General features: G+C 36.4%; 2 protein-coding genes across 2 annotated transcripts in view; one reads left to right on the top strand and one right to left on the bottom strand.

Moving 5' to 3' along the window:
- Positions 1–669: 669 nt before the first annotated feature.
- Positions 670–13,619, top strand: sash3 (SAM and SH3 domain containing 3). Its single transcript, XM_014982767.2, has 8 exons — positions 670–879; positions 5,526–5,621; positions 7,659–7,793; positions 8,467–8,602; positions 9,865–10,016; positions 11,152–11,364; positions 11,445–11,589; positions 12,943–13,619. The coding sequence occupies exons 1-8, from the start codon at positions 823–825 to the stop codon at positions 13,200–13,202; spliced, it is 1,194 nt and encodes a 397-aa protein (XP_014838253.1). The 5' UTR covers positions 670–822; the 3' UTR covers positions 13,203–13,619.
- A 696-nt stretch (positions 13,620–14,315) lies between these two features.
- The window catches only part of zdhhc9 (zDHHC palmitoyltransferase 9), a 34,563-nt gene continuing 29,355 nt past the window's right edge, over positions 14,316–19,523 (bottom strand). Inside the window, exon 9 of the mRNA XM_014982763.2 lies at positions 14,316–18,880. Coding sequence (XP_014838249.2) covers positions 18,710–18,880 — 171 coding nt within the window. The 3' untranslated portion in view covers positions 14,316–18,709. The remainder of the gene's footprint in view (positions 18,881–19,523) is intronic.

Genomic DNA, 19,523 nt, shown 5'->3' with positions numbered 1-19,523 from the left:
TTATTTAAATGAATACATGACCTTCAGAACAAAGTCATGGCGCTTTTATTCAACTGATTTTGAGCAACTTGCATTTGAAAAATTTCTTTGAATCTTTTCACACTTCAAAACACTTTACTCTAGTTTCTAATGCAAATGTCTCAGCACACTTAAATAAGACACAACTAACTTACAAGTATTTTGGTAGCAAGATATATGAGCTTCTATTAAGTCAATAATTTCTTAATATTGATTAAAAAGTACTAGTTCAATTGGCAGATTATTCAACTTATAACAAGAATTATTTCCCATGTTATAATATTTTATAATCTGCCAGTGGAACTAAAACTTTTTCATCAATATTAAGTAATTACTTACTTAAAACAAGCTCACATAACTTGCTAAAAAGTTACTTGTATGTTAGTTTTCTCTTATTTCAAGTGCACCAAGGTATTTGTACTAGAAGCTAGACAAAAACTCTTGGTAGGATTTTGTGTTTTTGCAGACCAGAACTTGCCATAATGGCGCCTGAGAGCTGTTGAGTGTATAAGTTCACTTTTTTCAAGGAAGCTAATGGCACGCAATCATGAGTAATGCATGTAACCAACCCAGTAGCTCTGTTGAGGTTCTGAGCAGCAGAAACAGGGTTTGCCTTTTTAGTTTCATTGCACCCATGTGACTTCCTGACTTGTTCACTTCACTCTTTTGCAGCAGAGCACCTCAGCCCTCTTCTCTTCCTCCTCACCTCGCTCCGGATCGCAGCAGTGCAGTGACAGACGTTAGGTGATTAAACTCTGCAGCCTTCTCGCAGCTTTTCTTGTCCAGAGAGAAAAGTGGAAGAAGATGCTGAGGCGAAGGCCATCGAACGCCTCAGAGAAGGAGCAGACGCAGAAGAAGAAGGTGAGTTTCTGCTTCTGACTTTGCTTTGGGAAACCAACAGTAAGGCCTGGTTGGTGTGTATAAAAGTGAGCTTCATCGTTTTACCGTTTTGTAGTAAAACTCCAGTGAACGCCTCACACTCTGCTGGTTTTGTCTAAGTCTTTTAAACACAGGATGTCAGCTCAACTTAGTGCAGAGCTCTGCGGTCAACCTGAAACCCCCACAAACGCAGAACTTTAAAAACCTCTCGCATATTTAACTAGTTTAGGTCCTTTTGTGTATTTCCTAACTATCTGCTGCAGCTTATGCTTTGTGAGTTCCTCCATTCTGGCCTGGTGATTCATTGCAGATGCAGATTGAGTCAGAAAAGGCCGTGTGGCTTCAGCCGGCTTCGTCTCCAGCTGTCACCAAATCAGCACGCCTCCCACACTCGACACCAGTGCCCTTATTTTCCATCCTCAGCCCTGCTCCTGCGGTCTGATTGACATCTTGTCATTACACATCTCCTCGCTTTTGTTCTCAGAAAACATTTGTATTCGCTCAGGGAGTCATCGAGGTTGGAGGACCTCCTCGCTGTGGCTTCGATTTTCAGCAGCTATTCAGTTTATTCGATCACGTTGCAGCAAAAACTCGAGATGTTAAAGGTCGGCGAGTTTGTCTGACTTCACCTGCGGTTTTAATTCTTCAGGTTTTTGACGCCGCTGAAATGTCTGCAATGATTGGCTGGCAGCAGTTGCTCAAGCTTTGCCCGTTTCCTGTGGTTTCAGCACGCAGAGACAGAAGGATGAGCTGCGATAAGATTTTTTGCGCTGCGCCACAGTTCGACGGAAAATTAGACAAAGAGTTTCCGCCACAGATAGAGGGAAAACTCTGCTTGTGGATAGTCATGCAAAGGAGTGAAAATCGCAACCGATTTGGTTAACAGCAGTTCCTAATTTCAGAATGTGTGCAGGAAAATTGTAGTTTGTACAACAAAGAAAGAAGTTCTCAGGGTTTGGACGTACACAAATGTCAAACATGATGAGGAAGTATGAAAACCGGTGTTTCCTATTTTCAGACGTCCTAATTAGCATATTTTAAAGATTCGATCTGGAAGTCTGATGTTGTATCGCTACTTTCATCACTTATAGATCTTTGCAAAAGTTCTCTTTAACCTTTTTATCACAGTATAACCACAAACTTCTATGAAATCTACTGAGATTTGTGCAATAGACCAACACAAAGTAGAGCACAGGTGGAAAACAGATTCCTGTCTTATCAAAGTTTTACAAATGAAATTACATCATTTATTAATGATTTATTCTGATTAGTTCCAGGTGATATGCAGTTAGAGTTTTACTGCAGTATTTTGTGAATATGATAAAGATTATTTAGGTAACTGTGTGACTGTCATTGCGTGGCCCAGCATTCATAGCGCCACAAACACAATATTTATTTAAAACAGGCTTCTTCAGGATCAATTAAAAACATTATATTTAAATCACTAAACTACACAGTTACTTCATTTAATCATATTTTCAAATTTACTGACATTTATTTAAGTTCTTGTGCAACAAAAGTGAAGAAAAATAACATTTCTGATCATATTATCAGTTTTGTTTTCATTTACTATCAATAACTGAAGTTTATCATGACAATGATAAATCAATATTCTTATCATAAGGACTCTGATTCACCTAAATAAAGTTGATCATGAAGTTAAACTGTCTGGGTCACAAGCAGAATGGTGTGCAAGGTGAAATACTAGACATACACCACTAGGCATGGTGTTAGCAGCATCATGCTGTGGGGTTCCTTTTTGTCAGACGATTTTTATTGAGCTTAAACTTGTGTAAAATGAATACACATCATTTTAATAGCTGGAAAACACAAAATTAGTGCAACAAGTTGCTTTAAGAAATCTACTAATTGGTAAACAGAGTTCGCTTGTTTTTACTTTAGTCATAAATTTTTATACTTGTTAGAAAACTTTAGTGAAAATGGACATTAACATTAATCTGGGAAGCAGCCAAGAAGAGTCCAACTCTTCGTCTTTCACTCCAGAAGTCGCGTATAAATGGACGAAAGTCGAAGTCAAAACTGGCAGAAATCCATTAAAACTTCTGTTGCAGTTTTCCACCAGACATGTAGGGGGCGCTGCAAACATGTGGAAGTAGATTCTCTGGCCAGATAAGAAACTTTTTGGGGTTCATGTGCAAAACCAACCAATGGTTGATTTAACCTGAGTTGTAACTGCTTACATTTCAGCCGTCAACTGAAAACTATCAGGGTTTCTAATAATACCAGCTGCATGTTTTCCCCTTTTGTCACTTTGTAGCCGCTGACTGGAAATATATTTTAGTAATATTTGCACAGTCAGAGCCGCATTTAACTAGTTACATCTACTCAATTGCATTTACTTAAATAACTTTTTTTGGGGGAAAAAATACTTTTAAGAGTATTTTACTACACTGTACTTTTACTTAAGTAATTTTATTATGAAGTTTTTCTGTTCTTGAATAAAATTTCTGTTTTCTCTACCTACTGAATGAAAAACAAACATGTTTTAACACAGACCTGCAGTTTTTGTTTAAGTTTTATATGTTTTTATTGAAAGAAACTGATTAGAGAAAATTTATTTAGCCTGATTTTGTTATTTTTTGTTACTTATATGAATTATTGTCACTTTGGTATTTTAGTCCATCTGATGGATTAAATGTTTATATATTAAATAAAAGAGAATTTGATCACTTACTCTATTTGAGTAACTTTTTACCAAATCCTTTTTTATTCTTAGTTCAGTAATTGTTGGACGGCTATTTGAGTAAAAATTAAACTACAATATTTGGGTACTCTGCCCACCTCTAAATGTAGGACAACCCTGAAAAATGGCAAAATACTTGAAATTGGGTCAAAGGTTCACCTGAAAGTTAAAATGTCCGAGTCAAAGTCCAAACTTAAATCCAATTACAAATCTGTAGGAAGACTTGGAAAAAGACGACCAAACATAATTTCCAATTTGTCAAAAAAGCTTTGACAAATTGACTCAGGTAAAAAAAAAACTTACAGAGGTTCTTGGTAGTTATTTAAAACTAACATCCCCAAATTAGATGAGTTGTGTTAATATTTTGGAAGTTTTATGAAAATAAACAATAGTTAAATGTTTCTTTGGGAACATCATGGATTTATCGGTATTAAACTACCAGGCATCACTTCGTACCTGCTGACGTCTGGACTCATTTTATTAAATGTTATAAAATGTACTGTGTCTTGCATTTGTTAAAGTATTTTTTCCTAGTGGAGACATTTTTGGGCACCAAAACTGGCTCCAGCCCAGGGGCCCATATCCTGGTAAATCCGGCCCTGCTGATGGTTGAAATATGTACAACTTTCTGTCAGTCCATCAGAAAAAAATCCCAATAAAGTTGAGTTTCTTCTTTAAACAAAACGTGAAGAAGTTCCAAAGATATTAATACTTCAGCTAAGCGCTCTACATTAGTGGTGCGGTTTATTTCAGAGACAGCTGTTAATCAGCCGCCCTCGTTTCCTTTCTGCTCTATATTTACACAAACACAGTCACAGGTAGAGCTGCAGAAAGCTCAGGACACAGATTTCTGGCTGCACTGCAGAAACACAAACACAGCAGGTGTTTCTTTCAAACTGACATAAGATAAAATTTACTTACATGTAACTTTTCAGCAGGATATAGGAGCTTGTTTTCAGTAAAAATAATCCCATAGTATTGATTAAAAAGTGCTAAGATACAAATGTTTTATTAAAAGTGAAATAATCTGCAGTGGAACTACAACTTTTTAATCAATATTTAGGTTTTGTTTACTTAAAACAAGCTCCTACATCTTTCTGAAAAGTTACTTACAAGTTAGTTTCATCTTATGTCAAGTGCACTAAGATATTTGCACCAAAAATACTTGGTAGGATTTGGCGTTTTTGCAGTGTGTTTGTGCAGAAATAAAACAATAATTTGGTAACACTTTATTTAAAGGGCTGTGCACAAGACTGATGTAAATGTCAAAAACATGAAGGAGTCTTTGTGAATGTTGTCATGAAGTGTTATTTAGTAAATAATGACACTTTTAGTGCAATGTTTACACTTGTAATGGGCATTCAGTTCAAGTTTTCTTGCATCTTTGCTTTAAAACTGTCATTATTCACTATATAATGAAAATTTGACACTTTTATTGGACTTTTAAATGACATTTTGAATTACTTGTATCACTCTTAGGCATTCATGTTTTATTCATTTTATCACTCAATGTTATATTTGTATTCTCAAATAACTTGTCAACTAATAAGAAGTTCCCCTTGGGGATCAATCAAGTATATTCTACTCTGTTGACATTAAAAATGTCGTTATTGACTGAGCGACACTTCATGACAAGAATCATAAACATTTATTAAAACTCCTTCGTGTTCATAGCAGCTGTTATGTGAGTTTTATGCACATCCCTTCAAATAAAGCGTTACAAATTGTTTTCATAACCAGAAATCGTTCTGCACTTTCACTGTTTGACCAGTACAAGATAAGAGCAGAAGCCTTGTCAGCGCTGCAGCACAAAATCACTGAGCAGCAGCCATTGTGCACCAACAGTCGCTTATCTGGTGCTTTTTTGTGTGTTTGTGCCTCTGCGGTTTGTGCTTTTTCTTCATGGCCTTTTCGTGTTTTGCAGCTCACCTTGCAGAGGTCCAGCAGCTTCAAGGATTTCATGAAGCACAAGCCCACCTCCCCCTGCACACCAGATAAGGAGTTCACCTTAGACGAGCATGTGAGTCTCTCGCCCAAAGCCAGTTTGAAACAAAAGGCTGGAAAAGTAGAAGTAGGCGCCTCAATCTTTGTCGTTTTAAGTTCCTGCATGGTTGTTCCTACAGGTAGTGTTTTCACAGTGTTCCTCATTTTTCTTCAATCCCAGAGAGAAACCCCACTACTGTCAGTTGCGACTGAATTAAGCTTCCCTTTTTTTTTCTTTTTTAAATCAGCCGCTTTACATTTTCTGTGAATCTCCCAGCAGAAAGGGTTAGTCACTTCTCGGCAGCGTTGAGCGAGTTGTAGGACGAAGGAGTGCAGAAGTACCGAAGCGGAGAGGAAGTAAGAAAGAGAAGCAGTGCGGTGCAGATGACAGCACCGAGCAGACAGGATGTCCTCTGGTGACAGCTAGTCAAGCAGAGAGCCTCTGCGTCAGACAGGCTGAGCAGAGCAGAAAGCATTAACCAGGGCCTTTCCCTGGAGATTATAACGCGCTTAAGACTCGCCGTTATCAGGTTTTAATCCGACAAATTAACTCAGCCATGAAATCTGAGTGAGCATTAAACTTCTTCAGCAATAAAACACTTTATTTGAGTCCTGATTGGACAGCTTATAGGTAAACAGTGATGTGGGTCTGGTTGCATTAAAGTGATACTCCTCCAGTTGCATAATTTACTAGATTGAATTAATGCAGAAGACAAAATCTTACCAAGTTTGTCTAGTTTTTAATGCAAACATCTTATTACATTGGAAATAAGACAAAACTAACTTACAAGTAACTTTTCAACAAGATATAGGAGCTTGTTTTAAGTAAATAACTCCTAACTCTGGCAGATTATTTCACTTTTAACATGGAAAATGTCTTGTGATAAGTGAAATAATCTGCCATTGGAAATAGTTATTTTTCATCAATATTAAGAAATTATTGACATAAAACAAGCTTCTATTTCTTGCTGAAAAGTTACTTGTAAGTTAGTTTCGTCTTATTTCAAGTGGATTAAGATATTTGCATTGAAAACCAGTGAGATTTTGTGTTTTTGCAGTTCGTGGCTCTACATGCTGTTACTCCCTGATGATGTCATTTGGTGTTTAATAAAAACCTCCAGGCTTTTGCTGCGTGATTTTCTCTCTTCGTCTCTCTGCTCATTCCTGTCTGAAACACGGGTCAGTAAAGGTGCTAACAAGATGCTAGCAAGATGCTAACAAGATGCAAACAGAATTAATAATGGTAAAATTGCAGACGTGAAGAACTAAATGTGTTGCACCCACAGCCAAACCAATGGCGAACAGTAGATAAGTTTTCATTACTAATGTGTCGATATTTGATAAAGTTCTCGTTCCACTGGCAGATTATCTCACTTATAACATGGGAAAAATAATCTGCCAGTGGAACTAGTACTTTTTCAAGAATTAACTTAAAACAAGCTGTAAAGTTACCTGTAAGTTAGTTTTTCTTACTTAAGATGTTTTCACTAGAAAGTAGAGCAAAAACACTTGGTTAGGTTTTGTGTTTTTACAGTGTAATGAACGTAACTTTGGGAAATAAACTGATGCACAACATTTTGGAGAGTGAAATGGTTTGTTTCCAGGTAGAAAATGAATTTAGGAAGGGTTGAAATAGCTAAAGATGGCGTCTTTAGTTGGTCAGAAAGACAAATTGACCCAGAGACGTTGTGTGGCTGTGCGCCTGTTGCAATGTATTCATGTTGTATGTAATCAAAACTATTGAGTAACCGCCTTGTAGAAATAGTGAGAACCTCAGTTTCCTTGAATCACCAGGCTGCAGATGTGTGTGCGTGCGTGTGCGTGTGTGTGTGCGTGCACGTGTGTGTGCGTGTGCGCATGTGTATGTGTGGGTTTTCAAATACCAAGACCACAAACCTGCAGGGTTTCTAGTTCGTGAGAATTTAACCTTTTTTTGTCTGAGTGATCAAGATAAACCGGCTTCGCCTTTGTGACTTTAAAGGAACAGGTCGCTGTTTTACACTTTCTGTGATCTCTTGTAACCTGACAGGTGTTGATAGAGAGCTGGTGTTTTTTATTTTTTTTCTTGTGTTAGGTGGGAGAGAATGTGACCGAAGAAGAAGCAGTGAAAAGTGGCAGCAAACTTGGGAAAAAATGGCGCAACGTCATCTCCCGTACGATGACCCGGAAAACATCCAAGATGGTGCAGAAGGCCCTGGCTGAGGAGGGGGTGAGCAAAGCACAACCTGACGAATTAAATCCTTACCAAATTTAATAGAAATATGCTTACAGCCCTAAAAACCAGCCCACAGCGCATTAATTCATGCTCCAGATGAACCCTGTTTAAAAAGACTTACAGCTTGTTATTCTGAGCTATTTGCCTCCCCCTTGTGGTAAGAACTTGCGCTGCATTTATTTAGAATAAGTCAATAAAATATAGAAACTGTTAACAGATTAATGATCCAACAACTTGATCAAAATTTTTTTTTATTTAATTTTTTTTTATTTTAAATAAAAAAAAAATATTAATCATTATCATAAAGGTGCAGAACATTTAGACTTTATATTTCTAACATTTAATAATATATTTTAAAGTATGAAATGGTTATATATTCTTCATTTAAATATATATTTAAATAAATAAATTCACTTCAATATGCAAATTTAAGTGAATTGATCAATTTGATTAACATTTCAAATTATTTGTGATAAATTATATTTAGCAGAAATAATTTAAATAGAATGAATGTTTTTCTCATTGTTTTCATTATTGACTGCTATTCAAGCAAGAAAAACAGGACTAGTTTAATATATTTCACTGATATTTAGTGTTTCGGCATTGGGGTTAATTAAAAGTGAACGGTTCTCTGAGCTATGTTGATTTTTTAATGTTTTTTCTCCAGGCGGAGAGCGGCGAGGAGCTGTCCCCCGTCTCCTCTGACTTTCTCCCAGACCTGAGTGCGGGACAGAGGACGTCCGTCTGCTCCACGGGTTCAGAGGACACGACTCCCAGCCCAGTCTGCCGCCAGCTCTCTGCCAGTAAGCCTTCGAACTTCAAGAACCTCCACAGAAAAACCAATAAACACGCTGCCCTTTTATGGTCAAGTTTAATTGCCCAGAGAAAATATTTAATTCACTGTAACTGTGTCACGGTTTTTATGTTTGTGCAAGTTTTCACCACTCAGAAATAATTGGAACTAGCATTATTATTTTTTCCTAAAGGGAAAAATTTAACCTCATAAAATATTTGACATCTGGTGACAGATCGTTAAAAAATAGATTTTAATAATATTCCAAAGAATGAGAGAAGGATGGACCAGTGAACTCTCCCCCACTGCAAAAACTAAAATACTTTTTATCTGGCTTATAATGAAGATATCTTGAAATAAGACAGAACTAAATTAATGTTTCAGCAAAATATAGGAGCTTTGTTAAAGTCTATAATTCAATACTGATGAAAAAGTGCTTGTTCTGTTATTTTACATGAGAAAATGCTTTGTCATAAGAGAAACTAGGACTTATTTTTAAATCAATACTAATGAATTACTAGCTTAAAACAAGCACCTATATTTTGCTGTGAAGTTACTTGTAAGTTAGTTTTGTTTTAATTAAGGTCTACTAAGATATTTGCACTATAAACTAGATCAAAATTACCTGGTAAGGTTTTGTTTTTGCAGTGTAAATGAACACAAAACCTGACAAGTCAACATAACATAAGACAAAGGGTTACTATAACTCTAAATAAGACAACCTTACTGGTCGTTGCTAGGCAACCACAGTTGGTGGGAACTTGAAACTTCTTGCTGCAAAGCAGGTCGTTGCTAGGCAACCAACGAGTGAGAGAGTTAGTTGGTTCACATTCAAAAATACTTTACTGATCCTAAAGGGAAATTAAATGTTGTCATTCACATTAATTCAGATTCTTCAGTTAGTGTACATTGTGATGGCTGTTGGTAGGAAACATCTCCTGTAGCAGTCTGTGTTACAGCAAATATGAAGAAGCCTCTGACTGAAGACACTCTGTTTTCCCTAGAAAGTCTCATGAAGAGGATTTTCTTAATTTTATGAAGAATCCTTCATAAAATGAACCCACAAAACTTTCTTAGCTAGCCATGAGAGGTTGAACGGCCAAAGCTTTTCCTCTGCCTTCATTTCCCAGACTGCTGTGCGGTTCTGAATTAGAGTTCAGTGAATATTCTATATGTTGAATATTCTATTATCTATTGATACTGATGATGTGTCTACAGCGATACATATTGTTACTAATTTATTGTCCAGCGCTAACCTTCTGTTGTCTTCAGGCAGCGACAGGCAGAGCCTGGACAGCGGGTACTGCCAGCGGGACAGCATGAGGCTGGAGGACAGCGCCTACAATGGGCCTTTCTGCGGCCGCGCCGTGGTCCACACCGACTTCACTCCCAGCCCCTACGATGTGGAGTCGCTGAAACTCCAAGTGAGTCTGTCTGTGATCTGGCCTTTAGCTGAGTCTGCTGTCTGGTTGTTGTTGTCCTCCTGGGAGCTTGTTAGCTCCACGAAACAAGACGGCTCATCTGATTATTATTCTGCAAAGGGAGAATAATCTGCAGGGCCCAACGCTGTCTGAATGTTTAAACACACTGACTCAATCTAAGGAAAACATACAAAAAGGAGTAAGAAGAAAAGATAGGTCTGTAGGTGATGCAAAATATGTCCATTACATTTTTCACACAAAATCATTTTTAGATAATGAGATTTTAAGTTTCCTCAGTTCTGCTATTTCAGATTTTGAAGTAAAACATTTTTAAAAATTTCCAAAAGTAAAAACAAAATTGCTTTTAAACTCAGAAATGACGATGCTTCTTTTCTAGCAACAACAGAAAAACAAAACAAATGTGTAGTTTTTTTTCTAAATAAAATACAAAACATGATCGGTTGAAATTAAATCAAAACATGTTTTTTTTTAGGTAGAGTTGAGAAATTCAAATAAAAAAAATTTAATCTGTTTCAGATTCCCTCTTAAAATTTAAGCGTCAGTCTCGCCACACTGACATCGTTAGATATTATATTATAAATATTATAGATATTTTAGCTTGAGCCGGCCACCTCTAGTTTACACTCATTGGTGGAAATGGCTGGAAACAGATGTCAATTATATGACCGCACATCTTTGATAAGCAGAAGTAGAGCCTCCTGCACAACCAAGTGGTATCTGGACTGTAGGTCAACAACAAAACACTTGTGTTTTCCAGCAGCCATTGTACAGAGCATGCAGCGGTACAACCTACTGACCAAACATGCTGTAGATCTGCTGGGGTTGCTAGGTAACGGGGGAACTCTGCTGGGGTTGCTAGGTAACAGGGGGGAACTCTGCTGGGGTTGCTAGGTAATGGTGCAATACCATCAAATGTGACTTATGTTTTTGAAATGACTCATTTTCCAGACACCAAAATACATGCATTTTTTGGTGTCTGGGTGTTTTTTTTTAAGCGTTTGAACTGTTTTCAGATGCAGTTGAGACCCAAATTGAAGTACAAAATAGGCCCCCTTTAATGACGGTTTCCGAGGTTTCATTAAACGTTCATCTCGATGCTTTGCGTCTTATTTTACAGAAAGGTGACATTATCCACATCATCGACAAGCCCCCCGTGGGAACCTGGACAGGAAAGCTCAACAACAAAGTGGGATCCTTCAAGTTCATCTATGTCAACCTTCTGCCTGATGAGACGCCTCCAACCAGGAGGAAACGCTGCCACAGCAAGGGCAACCGGTCCAAATCCAAGCCCAAAACCTTGGAGGAAGTCCTGGACCGCATCGGTCTGACGGTACGTGGACCGAGCCGTTACCGCTCTGGTTCCTGTCCACACATTAATCACAGTCTGATGAGAGTTTCACTGTGTTTCAGGAGCTGAGTTCCTTGCTGTCCATGCATGGCTTCCAGAGCCTGGAGGACTTCACCGGACTGAAGGAGTCTCACCTGAACGAGCTGAACATCACAAACCCAGATCACCGCTCCAAGATCCTGAACGCAGCTGACCTGCTCAGAGACTGTACGTCCAAACACGGCAAAACCCCGTCAGATTTCAGATTAACACTGCTCGACGGCTGCTGCTCAGACCAGGAACTGCAAATAAAGTTTTTCTTTTTATTTAGGAGGAAAACTAAGACAACTGGCTTTCCTGTCAGATTTAATTCATTTTTATTTGTATACAGTGATATTTCACCAAAAAAACTGAGAAACTGGTTAGCTTTACTTTTGCTGGATTATAATTTGACCAGCATGTCCAGTGGTAAATTTAAGTATAGAATGCATTTTATCGTAATTCTGGTTTAAATTTATATTAAGTCAGCCAAATACCATTAAATTCAAGAAATTTGGGGATTAGAAATAAAAAGCTAAATATCATCAGCATAAAGGGAAACCTTGTTCAGTTTGACCTTCTGAAAGCCCTAAAAGGTCAATAACAACAAACTGACATGCAAATCTTAGCTAAAAGTGACATAATGTGTCAGTGGAACAGGACATTTTACCCACCTCATAAATCTATTTTTTAATCCACTGACAGATTATAGCTACAGTTGAAATAATCTGCCAATGGAACAATAATTTTTTAGGCAATATTAAGGAATTATTCACTAAAACAAGCTCCTATGTTGTGCTAAATGTTGTTTGTGAGTTAGTTTTGTCATATTTTAATTGCATTAAGATATTTGCACTAGAAACTAGACAAATACTTTTTAATATTTTGTGGTTTTGCAGTGCATTATCTTTGTCTTGCAATGAGTGTTTTGGGGCCAGAGTAGTTAGAAAAAATTAGTAAATATTCATAAAAAATTTCTCAAATATTAAAAACAAAAAAAAACCAAGAAAACTGTTGGGTTTGAGAAGTTGGAAATTTGCTAGAAAAAAATCTGAAATTGTTTAGAAAATTTTCAACTTTTAAACTCAGAATTTCCTAAAATTTTTTCTCACAAATTTCTGAGATTAATCTAAAATTTCTGTTTTTATAGCAAATTTTGGATTTTTCAAACACAGAAATTTCTTAGTTTTTTCTCTAAAATTTCTCAGATTAATCCGACTCTATCAGTTTCTTCTAGAAAATTTCTGACTGTTCAAACTCAGAAATTTTCTAGATTTTCTCAAAAATTTTTGATTAATCTAAACTTTTCTGAATTTTTTTCTAGTAAATTTTCAGCTTCTCTAACTCAGAAATTTCCTTGTTTTTTTTCTAGAAGATTTATAGGATTAATCTCAAAATTTCAGTTTTTTTTGTAAAATGTACTCGTCTTTTTTTATTTTCTATCTGCACTGGCTTTAATACGGCGTCATCCTGTCTGAAGCCAAGTTAAAGATTCTTTTGACATATCCTGTACTTAAACCTGATTTATTTTCCATCTTCCAGCTGAAGACGAGTCTGAACCAGAGGGTGATGAAGAGGAGGAGGAGAGGTCAGCTGAAAACTCGAAGGAGCCGCGGGACTCAGGTTGCTTTGAGAGCTCAGAGAACCTGGAGAACGGCCGCGAGGAGCCGAAGACGGAGGAGGAAGAGTCAAGCCAGCCAACAGAGAAAGAAGAGGAGAAGTCGGAGGAGACGCGGGAGGCTGGGGACCTGGAGGCCGTCCAGGAACAGCTGCAGGAGCTGGCGGTGGACGAAGGACAGTGATGGAAAACTCTCAAACCTTCCCCTCTGATTTCTGAGACTGAACGGCATTTAACGTCTCTCTTCATCGAAAGAGAGCAGATTGAGCCACTTCACTGCTACAAGCCGGCCGTCCGTTACTGAAGGCTGATTTTCCCATGATAACGATGATTTCACAGCTCGCTTACAAGCAACACAAACTGTTACCAGCTGCCACAGGTGGCAGCTTTTTTTAACCAACTTGTAAAATATGATGCTATAACTTTACTTGATGCATTTTTTGTTTCACTATAATGTTTATGCTAAAGCATTCAAGGGTTTCACTCGGGGCCCTATTCTGTCCTTTGTGTTTCAGTGTTTTCCTTCGTGAATGTAAACTATCTTCACATTTTTCATGTATCATGTTGTCTGTGACTGTAAATAAATTAAATAAACAATCAATGGAGTGTAAATAATGTTGGTTAATCCCTGATTAAATTGGTTTTTAGTTCTGCGTTAAAATTCTCAGGTATCTGGTTAAACATTTTCACTGCTTTCCATAAATGTTTTTTTTCACTAGTTGCCATGGAGACAGAAGCTGATAAATTATGACATCAGAGCTTCCTTTCCTGAAGCTCCTCCCCTCCCTAACGCAGAGCATTCTGGGAGTAATATTTACAAAGATACCATCTTCAGCAACATTTTGATGAGTCAACAAACAGCAGAGTACAGTTGGTGTCAAATATTTTTCATTTTAAAGATATTAATAAATGTTTCTAGAGGTCAAAGGTCAACTAGCCAGTCCACATTCACAAAATTAAAATAAATATTGTGTCAATCATCTGTGCTACATTTGTGCTGCAAAAATATTTGTTTGGACTGCAATAATTTAAAAAAAAAGAAATTTTATATTTGTGCTGCTAAAATTGTAGAAGCAGTTAACTGACACCAAATTTGTTTGACTTGTTAACCTTTGATGACCTCTGGAAACATTTATCAATATCTTTAAAATTATAGCAGCACAAAATGTTTTGCTGCTCAAACCTAACTTAAACATTTGACACTAATTTCATTTAATTCTGAGACCTTTCCACTAATGCAAACACGCCTGCATACAAAACTATATTCAAATTGTGAAAAAAGTATTTAAAAAGTCCGTTTATAGTAAGACAACATTGTTTATTTAATGGACACACAGATCAAGTAAAAAGAAGTGAAGCAATTTGAATGAAATACAGAGAATCACAGTGTTGTGTTGATACCAAACAAAGAAAACATAAATAATGATTCCTTCAAAGTATCTGTATATATAATGCGGTGTAACTGATCAGAGCATTCAGATCTGATCTTCGTTTCAACACAGGAATTATAAATACAAGAGCTAAGACTGGTCTTCAAAAATAAAAAACATAAAAATCCATCAGTCCCTTTAAAATGTGCTTCAAAAACACAAACATCCCTTTTCTCAAATGTCCACTACCTACATTCCTGCTTCTTCATAATAACACCAAGCCGTCTTAAAATACCTTCACAGTAAAGGAGCTCAGCTTTAAGTTTAGCACTTTTTACTGGCAATTTAACATTTAAAATACAGCTGTATCATGGCAACATTTTGGCGTTACACAAGCTGCTTTAGAAATGTAAACTTCTGTAAATTTCCATAGGTTATCATGATGTTATGGATACGAAGTGGCCAGCTTTGTTTTAAAGACATTCTGTTAGCTTCAGTCTGAACCTTCATTAACAAGTGCCTTATGTAAGATTAAACTAAACCCCCTTCGACTTAAATAAATCTTTCTGGGCAGAAATGTCTGATATAAAACTTGAAGTCTACACAAGAAAGATTCACAAACACAAACTCTGTCTTGCATACAGCACAGTCACTACTACAGACTCGCTATCAGCTAACACTTTCTAAATACTAACGTGTGAAAAGATCTTCCCGCTCTTTTCTCTGCGATTACATCCCGTCAAAACTGTCTGATGTGTCAAGAGACGGAGTTTACTGAAGAGGCAGGAAAGGAGAGAAAATGCAAAGGAAGGAAGATCACCTCTGCCATAGTTCACAGAAGGTGCTGAACAATAAACCCCAGCTACGCTTCCTTATACGTTACTTTAAGATGTTTCATCGCAGCTCTACCTAACAATGTACAATAAATAATGGTTTTACTTTTCACCACAAACTCCAGTTTCTCATCTTATCAGATGTTTTTGTGGCCATGTTAAAGGTGGAATACTGCATCTCTAAAAAGAGTTTTCTATTAACTTCTGATGGAAAATCAGTTTTTCAAGCATCGTTATGTCAGTTATATTGTTGCAGTTTCCCTTTTATAAAAGAAGAAAATTTAGATGGTTTGTTTTGGCTGTAAAATTAAGAAACTAGTTTTCCAAATCTCACCAGATCAGATATTAGCAGCTAGTTAGCTTAGCTTTTCTGAAAATGTGTTTTTTATTATTAAAGACTAAAAGTACTCATTTACATACAACCAAATGTTAACGAGACATTTTTTAATTTAGAGAAACAAAATGTGGGATTACAAACCGTTTTTCTAAGCAGGGGGTTGTTTTCACACTAAGCTAAGCTAAAGTTAAACTAGTCAGTTCCAGTAAATTTTAATCCCACATAATTGGATTTAATCCCCAAAAAGCCCAATTATCTTTTAATTATCTAAACCATTAGATTGATCCAATTTAAAATAGTCAAAAATTAATCTTCAATTTACGTCAGGAAAAATTTGAGTTTCTTTTCATAAGTATTGTGAAAAAAAAAGATTGTACCAGTTTTGTTAACGCAGCGTTAATTACAGAATGTAGTTATTCTACTTTATTGTTGTTCTGAAAGTTAAATTAAGGAATCAGTCCTGCTACCGCAGCAGCTAGTTAGCTTAAACATAATTTAGCAGAAAACAGAAAAGCTTAATTTATTTTGGGAAACCTTTACAAAAAGGAAAATACATTTTCCTTTTACTAAGCAGCGCATTTAATATTGGCTTATATTCACAAAGGAAAACTAAGCTAAGCTATGCTAAGCTAAGCTAAGCTGCACCAAGTTTTTTAGTTTCTTCCATCAACTGAAAAATCAGATTTAAACTAAGCTAAGTTCATTTATGATAATTGTTTTGTTTTTTTCTTCAAAAATTCTAATTATATTTTAAATAACTAATCATTTTGTGAAACTGTTATTTCTCAGTTAAAACAAAATCAATTCTGGATTTTTAAAAATCTTTTTCAAAGCTTTATGAGTCAAAATGTGTTTTTCAGTTTGCTTTTTAAACCAGATTAAAGTTTAAATTGTCCCTTTTTGAATTTTGTTCTGAGTTAAATGAAGAAATCCACTTAAACCAATTCAGCATTCACAGCTAGTTAGCTTAGCTTAATCAGAAGAAGCTTAACTTATTCTGTTTAAAATATGTAGAAATCATAAAACACTAGAAGATTTCCAGAAATACAAATTACTGTCATTGTCTTGTAGCAGAGTTACGAAGCAATTTGTCACACAAATGTAAACTATAAGCTAAGCTACGCTAACAAACTAGCAAGTCGCACCGCATTTTTTTAAGTGGCTGCAGCAAGATGGTTGCTATCTTTTCTTCCAAAAAGTCAGATTAGCTTTTGTAGCTGATTTTTGATTCAACACTGTTAGAGGATCGTCCCTGTTGCTCGAGTTGCAGCTGCATTGATAAGGCACTGTTAATGCGAGTGTCGACACTCATTAGGCCTTTTCTTTCCTCAGACTCAGGGGCTCAACACCACCTGCAGCCTCAACATCACACTACATCCTTAGTTATAAAAAAAAAAAAAACAACTAAACCACAGCAGTTGAGATTGATTTAAAAAAAGATGCACATACGTGTGAACAGCACTCAATGCAGCAGAATCAGAAGACAATTGGTAGGCGTTACCTGGAAGGAGTCCGACCTACGAGCGATTCCTCCTGCGTCCACGTCACATTTTCCCCAGGTTAAACCAACTCATACCCATGTTCTCACAAAGATGCTTTTCCAGCCTCACAATGGTTTGCATAGGGTATGTAATTTATGTACAGCATAGATGACACACTGCAAAAACAATAAATACTACAAAATACTTATGGTCTAGGTTTAGTCCAAATATTTTAATTCACTTAAAATAAGACAAAACTAACATACAAGCAGAGTTGGGTAGTACATGTGAGCTACATTTACTCGCATGTACTTTTAGGAGTATTTTTACTAAGCTTCACTTTTTACTTTTACTTGAGTCATTTTGTTCTGAAGTATTTCTGCTCTTACTTGAGTAAAATTTCTGTTTTCTACCCACTGAATGGAAACATGTTTTAGCCAAAAGTTCACCAGACACAGACACACTCCTGCAGTTTTTGTTAAAATGTCATAAGTTTTTTATTGAAAGAAACTGATTTGGTTAAAAAAAAATTAGCCTATTTTTAGTATTTTTTGTTACTAATATTAATTATTGTTATCTTTGTCCTTAAAATATCTAAATTTTCACTTAACTTTATATTATGGTCCGTCTGATGATTTAATTTTAAATATTAAATGATTGATAAGTGGATCAGTTACTCCGTACTTGAATATATTTTTTACCAAATACTTTTTTACTGTTATTTGAATAATTTCTTGGATGCTACTTTTCAGTTTTACTTGAGTAAAAACATGTTGAAGTACTGGTACTCCCACTTGAGTATAATTTTTAGATCCTCAACTCCCCTCTGGATTTAATCAGAAGGAAACTGTCTGGTTAAAGTTAAATGTTGGACAGTTCTGGAAGAAAACTGCAAAATACTAGAAACCGGGTCAGGACCTACAAGTTAGAATGTCCCAGTCAAAGTCACAACTTAAGTCCAATTAAGAATCCATAGGAAAACTTGGAAAGAGATTATCAAAAATAATTTCCATCCAGTTTAGACTTTTTACTTTTACTTGAGTAAGAATACATTGCAGTAGTGGTACTATTACTCGAGTACGACTCGTGTAGTTTCTCAGGCAGATTATTGCACTTACAAGAAGACATGTTACCCTTGTTACAAGTGAAATAATCTGTACTTTTTCATCAATATTCAAAAATTATTTACTCAAAACAAGCTCTTACATCTCCCTGTAAGTTAGTTTTGTTTTATGTACAGCATAGATGCTGTACATGTGGCTAAAATATCTGCTCTAGAAAATCTAAAATACTTGGTAGGATTTAGAGTTTCTGCAGTGTTTTTGATTCAACCGATGTTCAGGAATCAGACCCTTCGTCTCTGATGCTTGCTATAACTGAACTGGCCTCTGGATATAAATGTTTACAGTTTCAGATGATGAACAAACAGACTAACAATCAGCGTTGGCTCTCCGAGCAGCATCTCTCCTGCGAGTCTTTTCCATGCAGTGGTCAGGAGACGGGAAGCTGCTGATTTTCCTTCTCTTCTAGGAGTCAAACGTTTCTGCAGGAAAAGCGCAGGCGCTCCAATCCGTTAAAGGTCAAAGGTTAACTGAATACCCCTCATATGATCAGGTGCTGATTATTATTGTTTTTCAGTTCATGAGTTGACAGATTGCTGGTCCGTCCAGCTACTGGTTCTTGGCGATGGACGTCTCAGCATCGGTCTCGGGGGAAGCCAGCGGCGGCTGCATGGCGGCCGGCGGCTGGTCGTCTTTTGGGCCGGAGCTTTTCTCTGCTGCGATGCTCGGCTTGACGTCGTCAGGCGTGTGCTCGTTGGGGATGAGAGGAGCTGTGGTTTTCTGTGGAAAAGATGCAGAGAAAGAGGTTAAAAAGAGAGAAAAGAAGGTCACACTGAGATCGTCATGGTAACACATCTTACTGGGCGATAAATTGTTCCAAAATTTATTGCGATAAACGATAAAATTGTTGTTTTCAGATTATTTTCAACTAATATAATGCAAGATCATACTCTTAAAGATCAATAAACTTTAAGTTCTGATTAACATTTAACATGGGAAAAGATTTTAAATCTCCAAAATAAAGAAAACAACATAAATAACAAATAAAATTAATTATTAAGTCTTTGTAAACAAAACTGTCCTTCAAAATAAAGGTGTAGTTGAGACCGAAGCACCACCAACTTTCATCATCTAGTTTTTGAAGAAAAAAAAAGAAGACAAAAACAATAAATGATACAAACGGAAATCATTAAGTTTGCTTTACGTAATCATGTGATTAATTGATTTTTTGCTTATTGTGACAGTCTTAGCCACACTTTTCAGATTTTAATCAGTCAAAAATTTTACAATTGCAATTGTTGGCAGCTTTGTGTTGATCTCTTACAAAATATCATGATAAGGTTCATGGTTCACACATGAAAAAATGGTAAAAGGTTCAAGGACTGTGGGAACATTAAAATCAAAACTACAGAGTAAAAGAGCA

Source organism: Poecilia mexicana, unplaced genomic scaffold, assembly GCF_051168715.1.
Source record: "Poecilia mexicana isolate PSO_F unplaced genomic scaffold, ASM5116871v1 scaffold_10, whole genome shotgun sequence".
In the NCBI taxonomy this organism is placed as follows: domain Eukaryota; kingdom Metazoa; phylum Chordata; class Actinopteri; order Cyprinodontiformes; family Poeciliidae; genus Poecilia; species Poecilia mexicana.
The sequence above is the reverse complement of the archived record's forward strand: the minus strand, read 5'-3'. Positions and strand labels throughout refer to the sequence as shown.

What these genes read in the sequence shown, in the direction of transcription:
- sash3 (XM_014982767.2), top strand. Translation starts at nt 823, where the DNA reads ATGCTGAGGCGAAGGCCATCGAACGCCTCAGAGAAGGAGCAGACGCAG. An exon ending in TGGAGTCGCTGAAACTCCAA is followed by an intron (nt 10,017 to 11,151) that starts GTGAGTCTGTCT and finishes CTTATTTTACAG; the next exon opens with AAAGGTGACATTATCCACAT. An exon ending in TGGACCGCATCGGTCTGACG is followed by an intron (nt 11,365 to 11,444) that starts GTACGTGGACCG and finishes ACTGTGTTTCAG; the next exon opens with GAGCTGAGTTCCTTGCTGTC.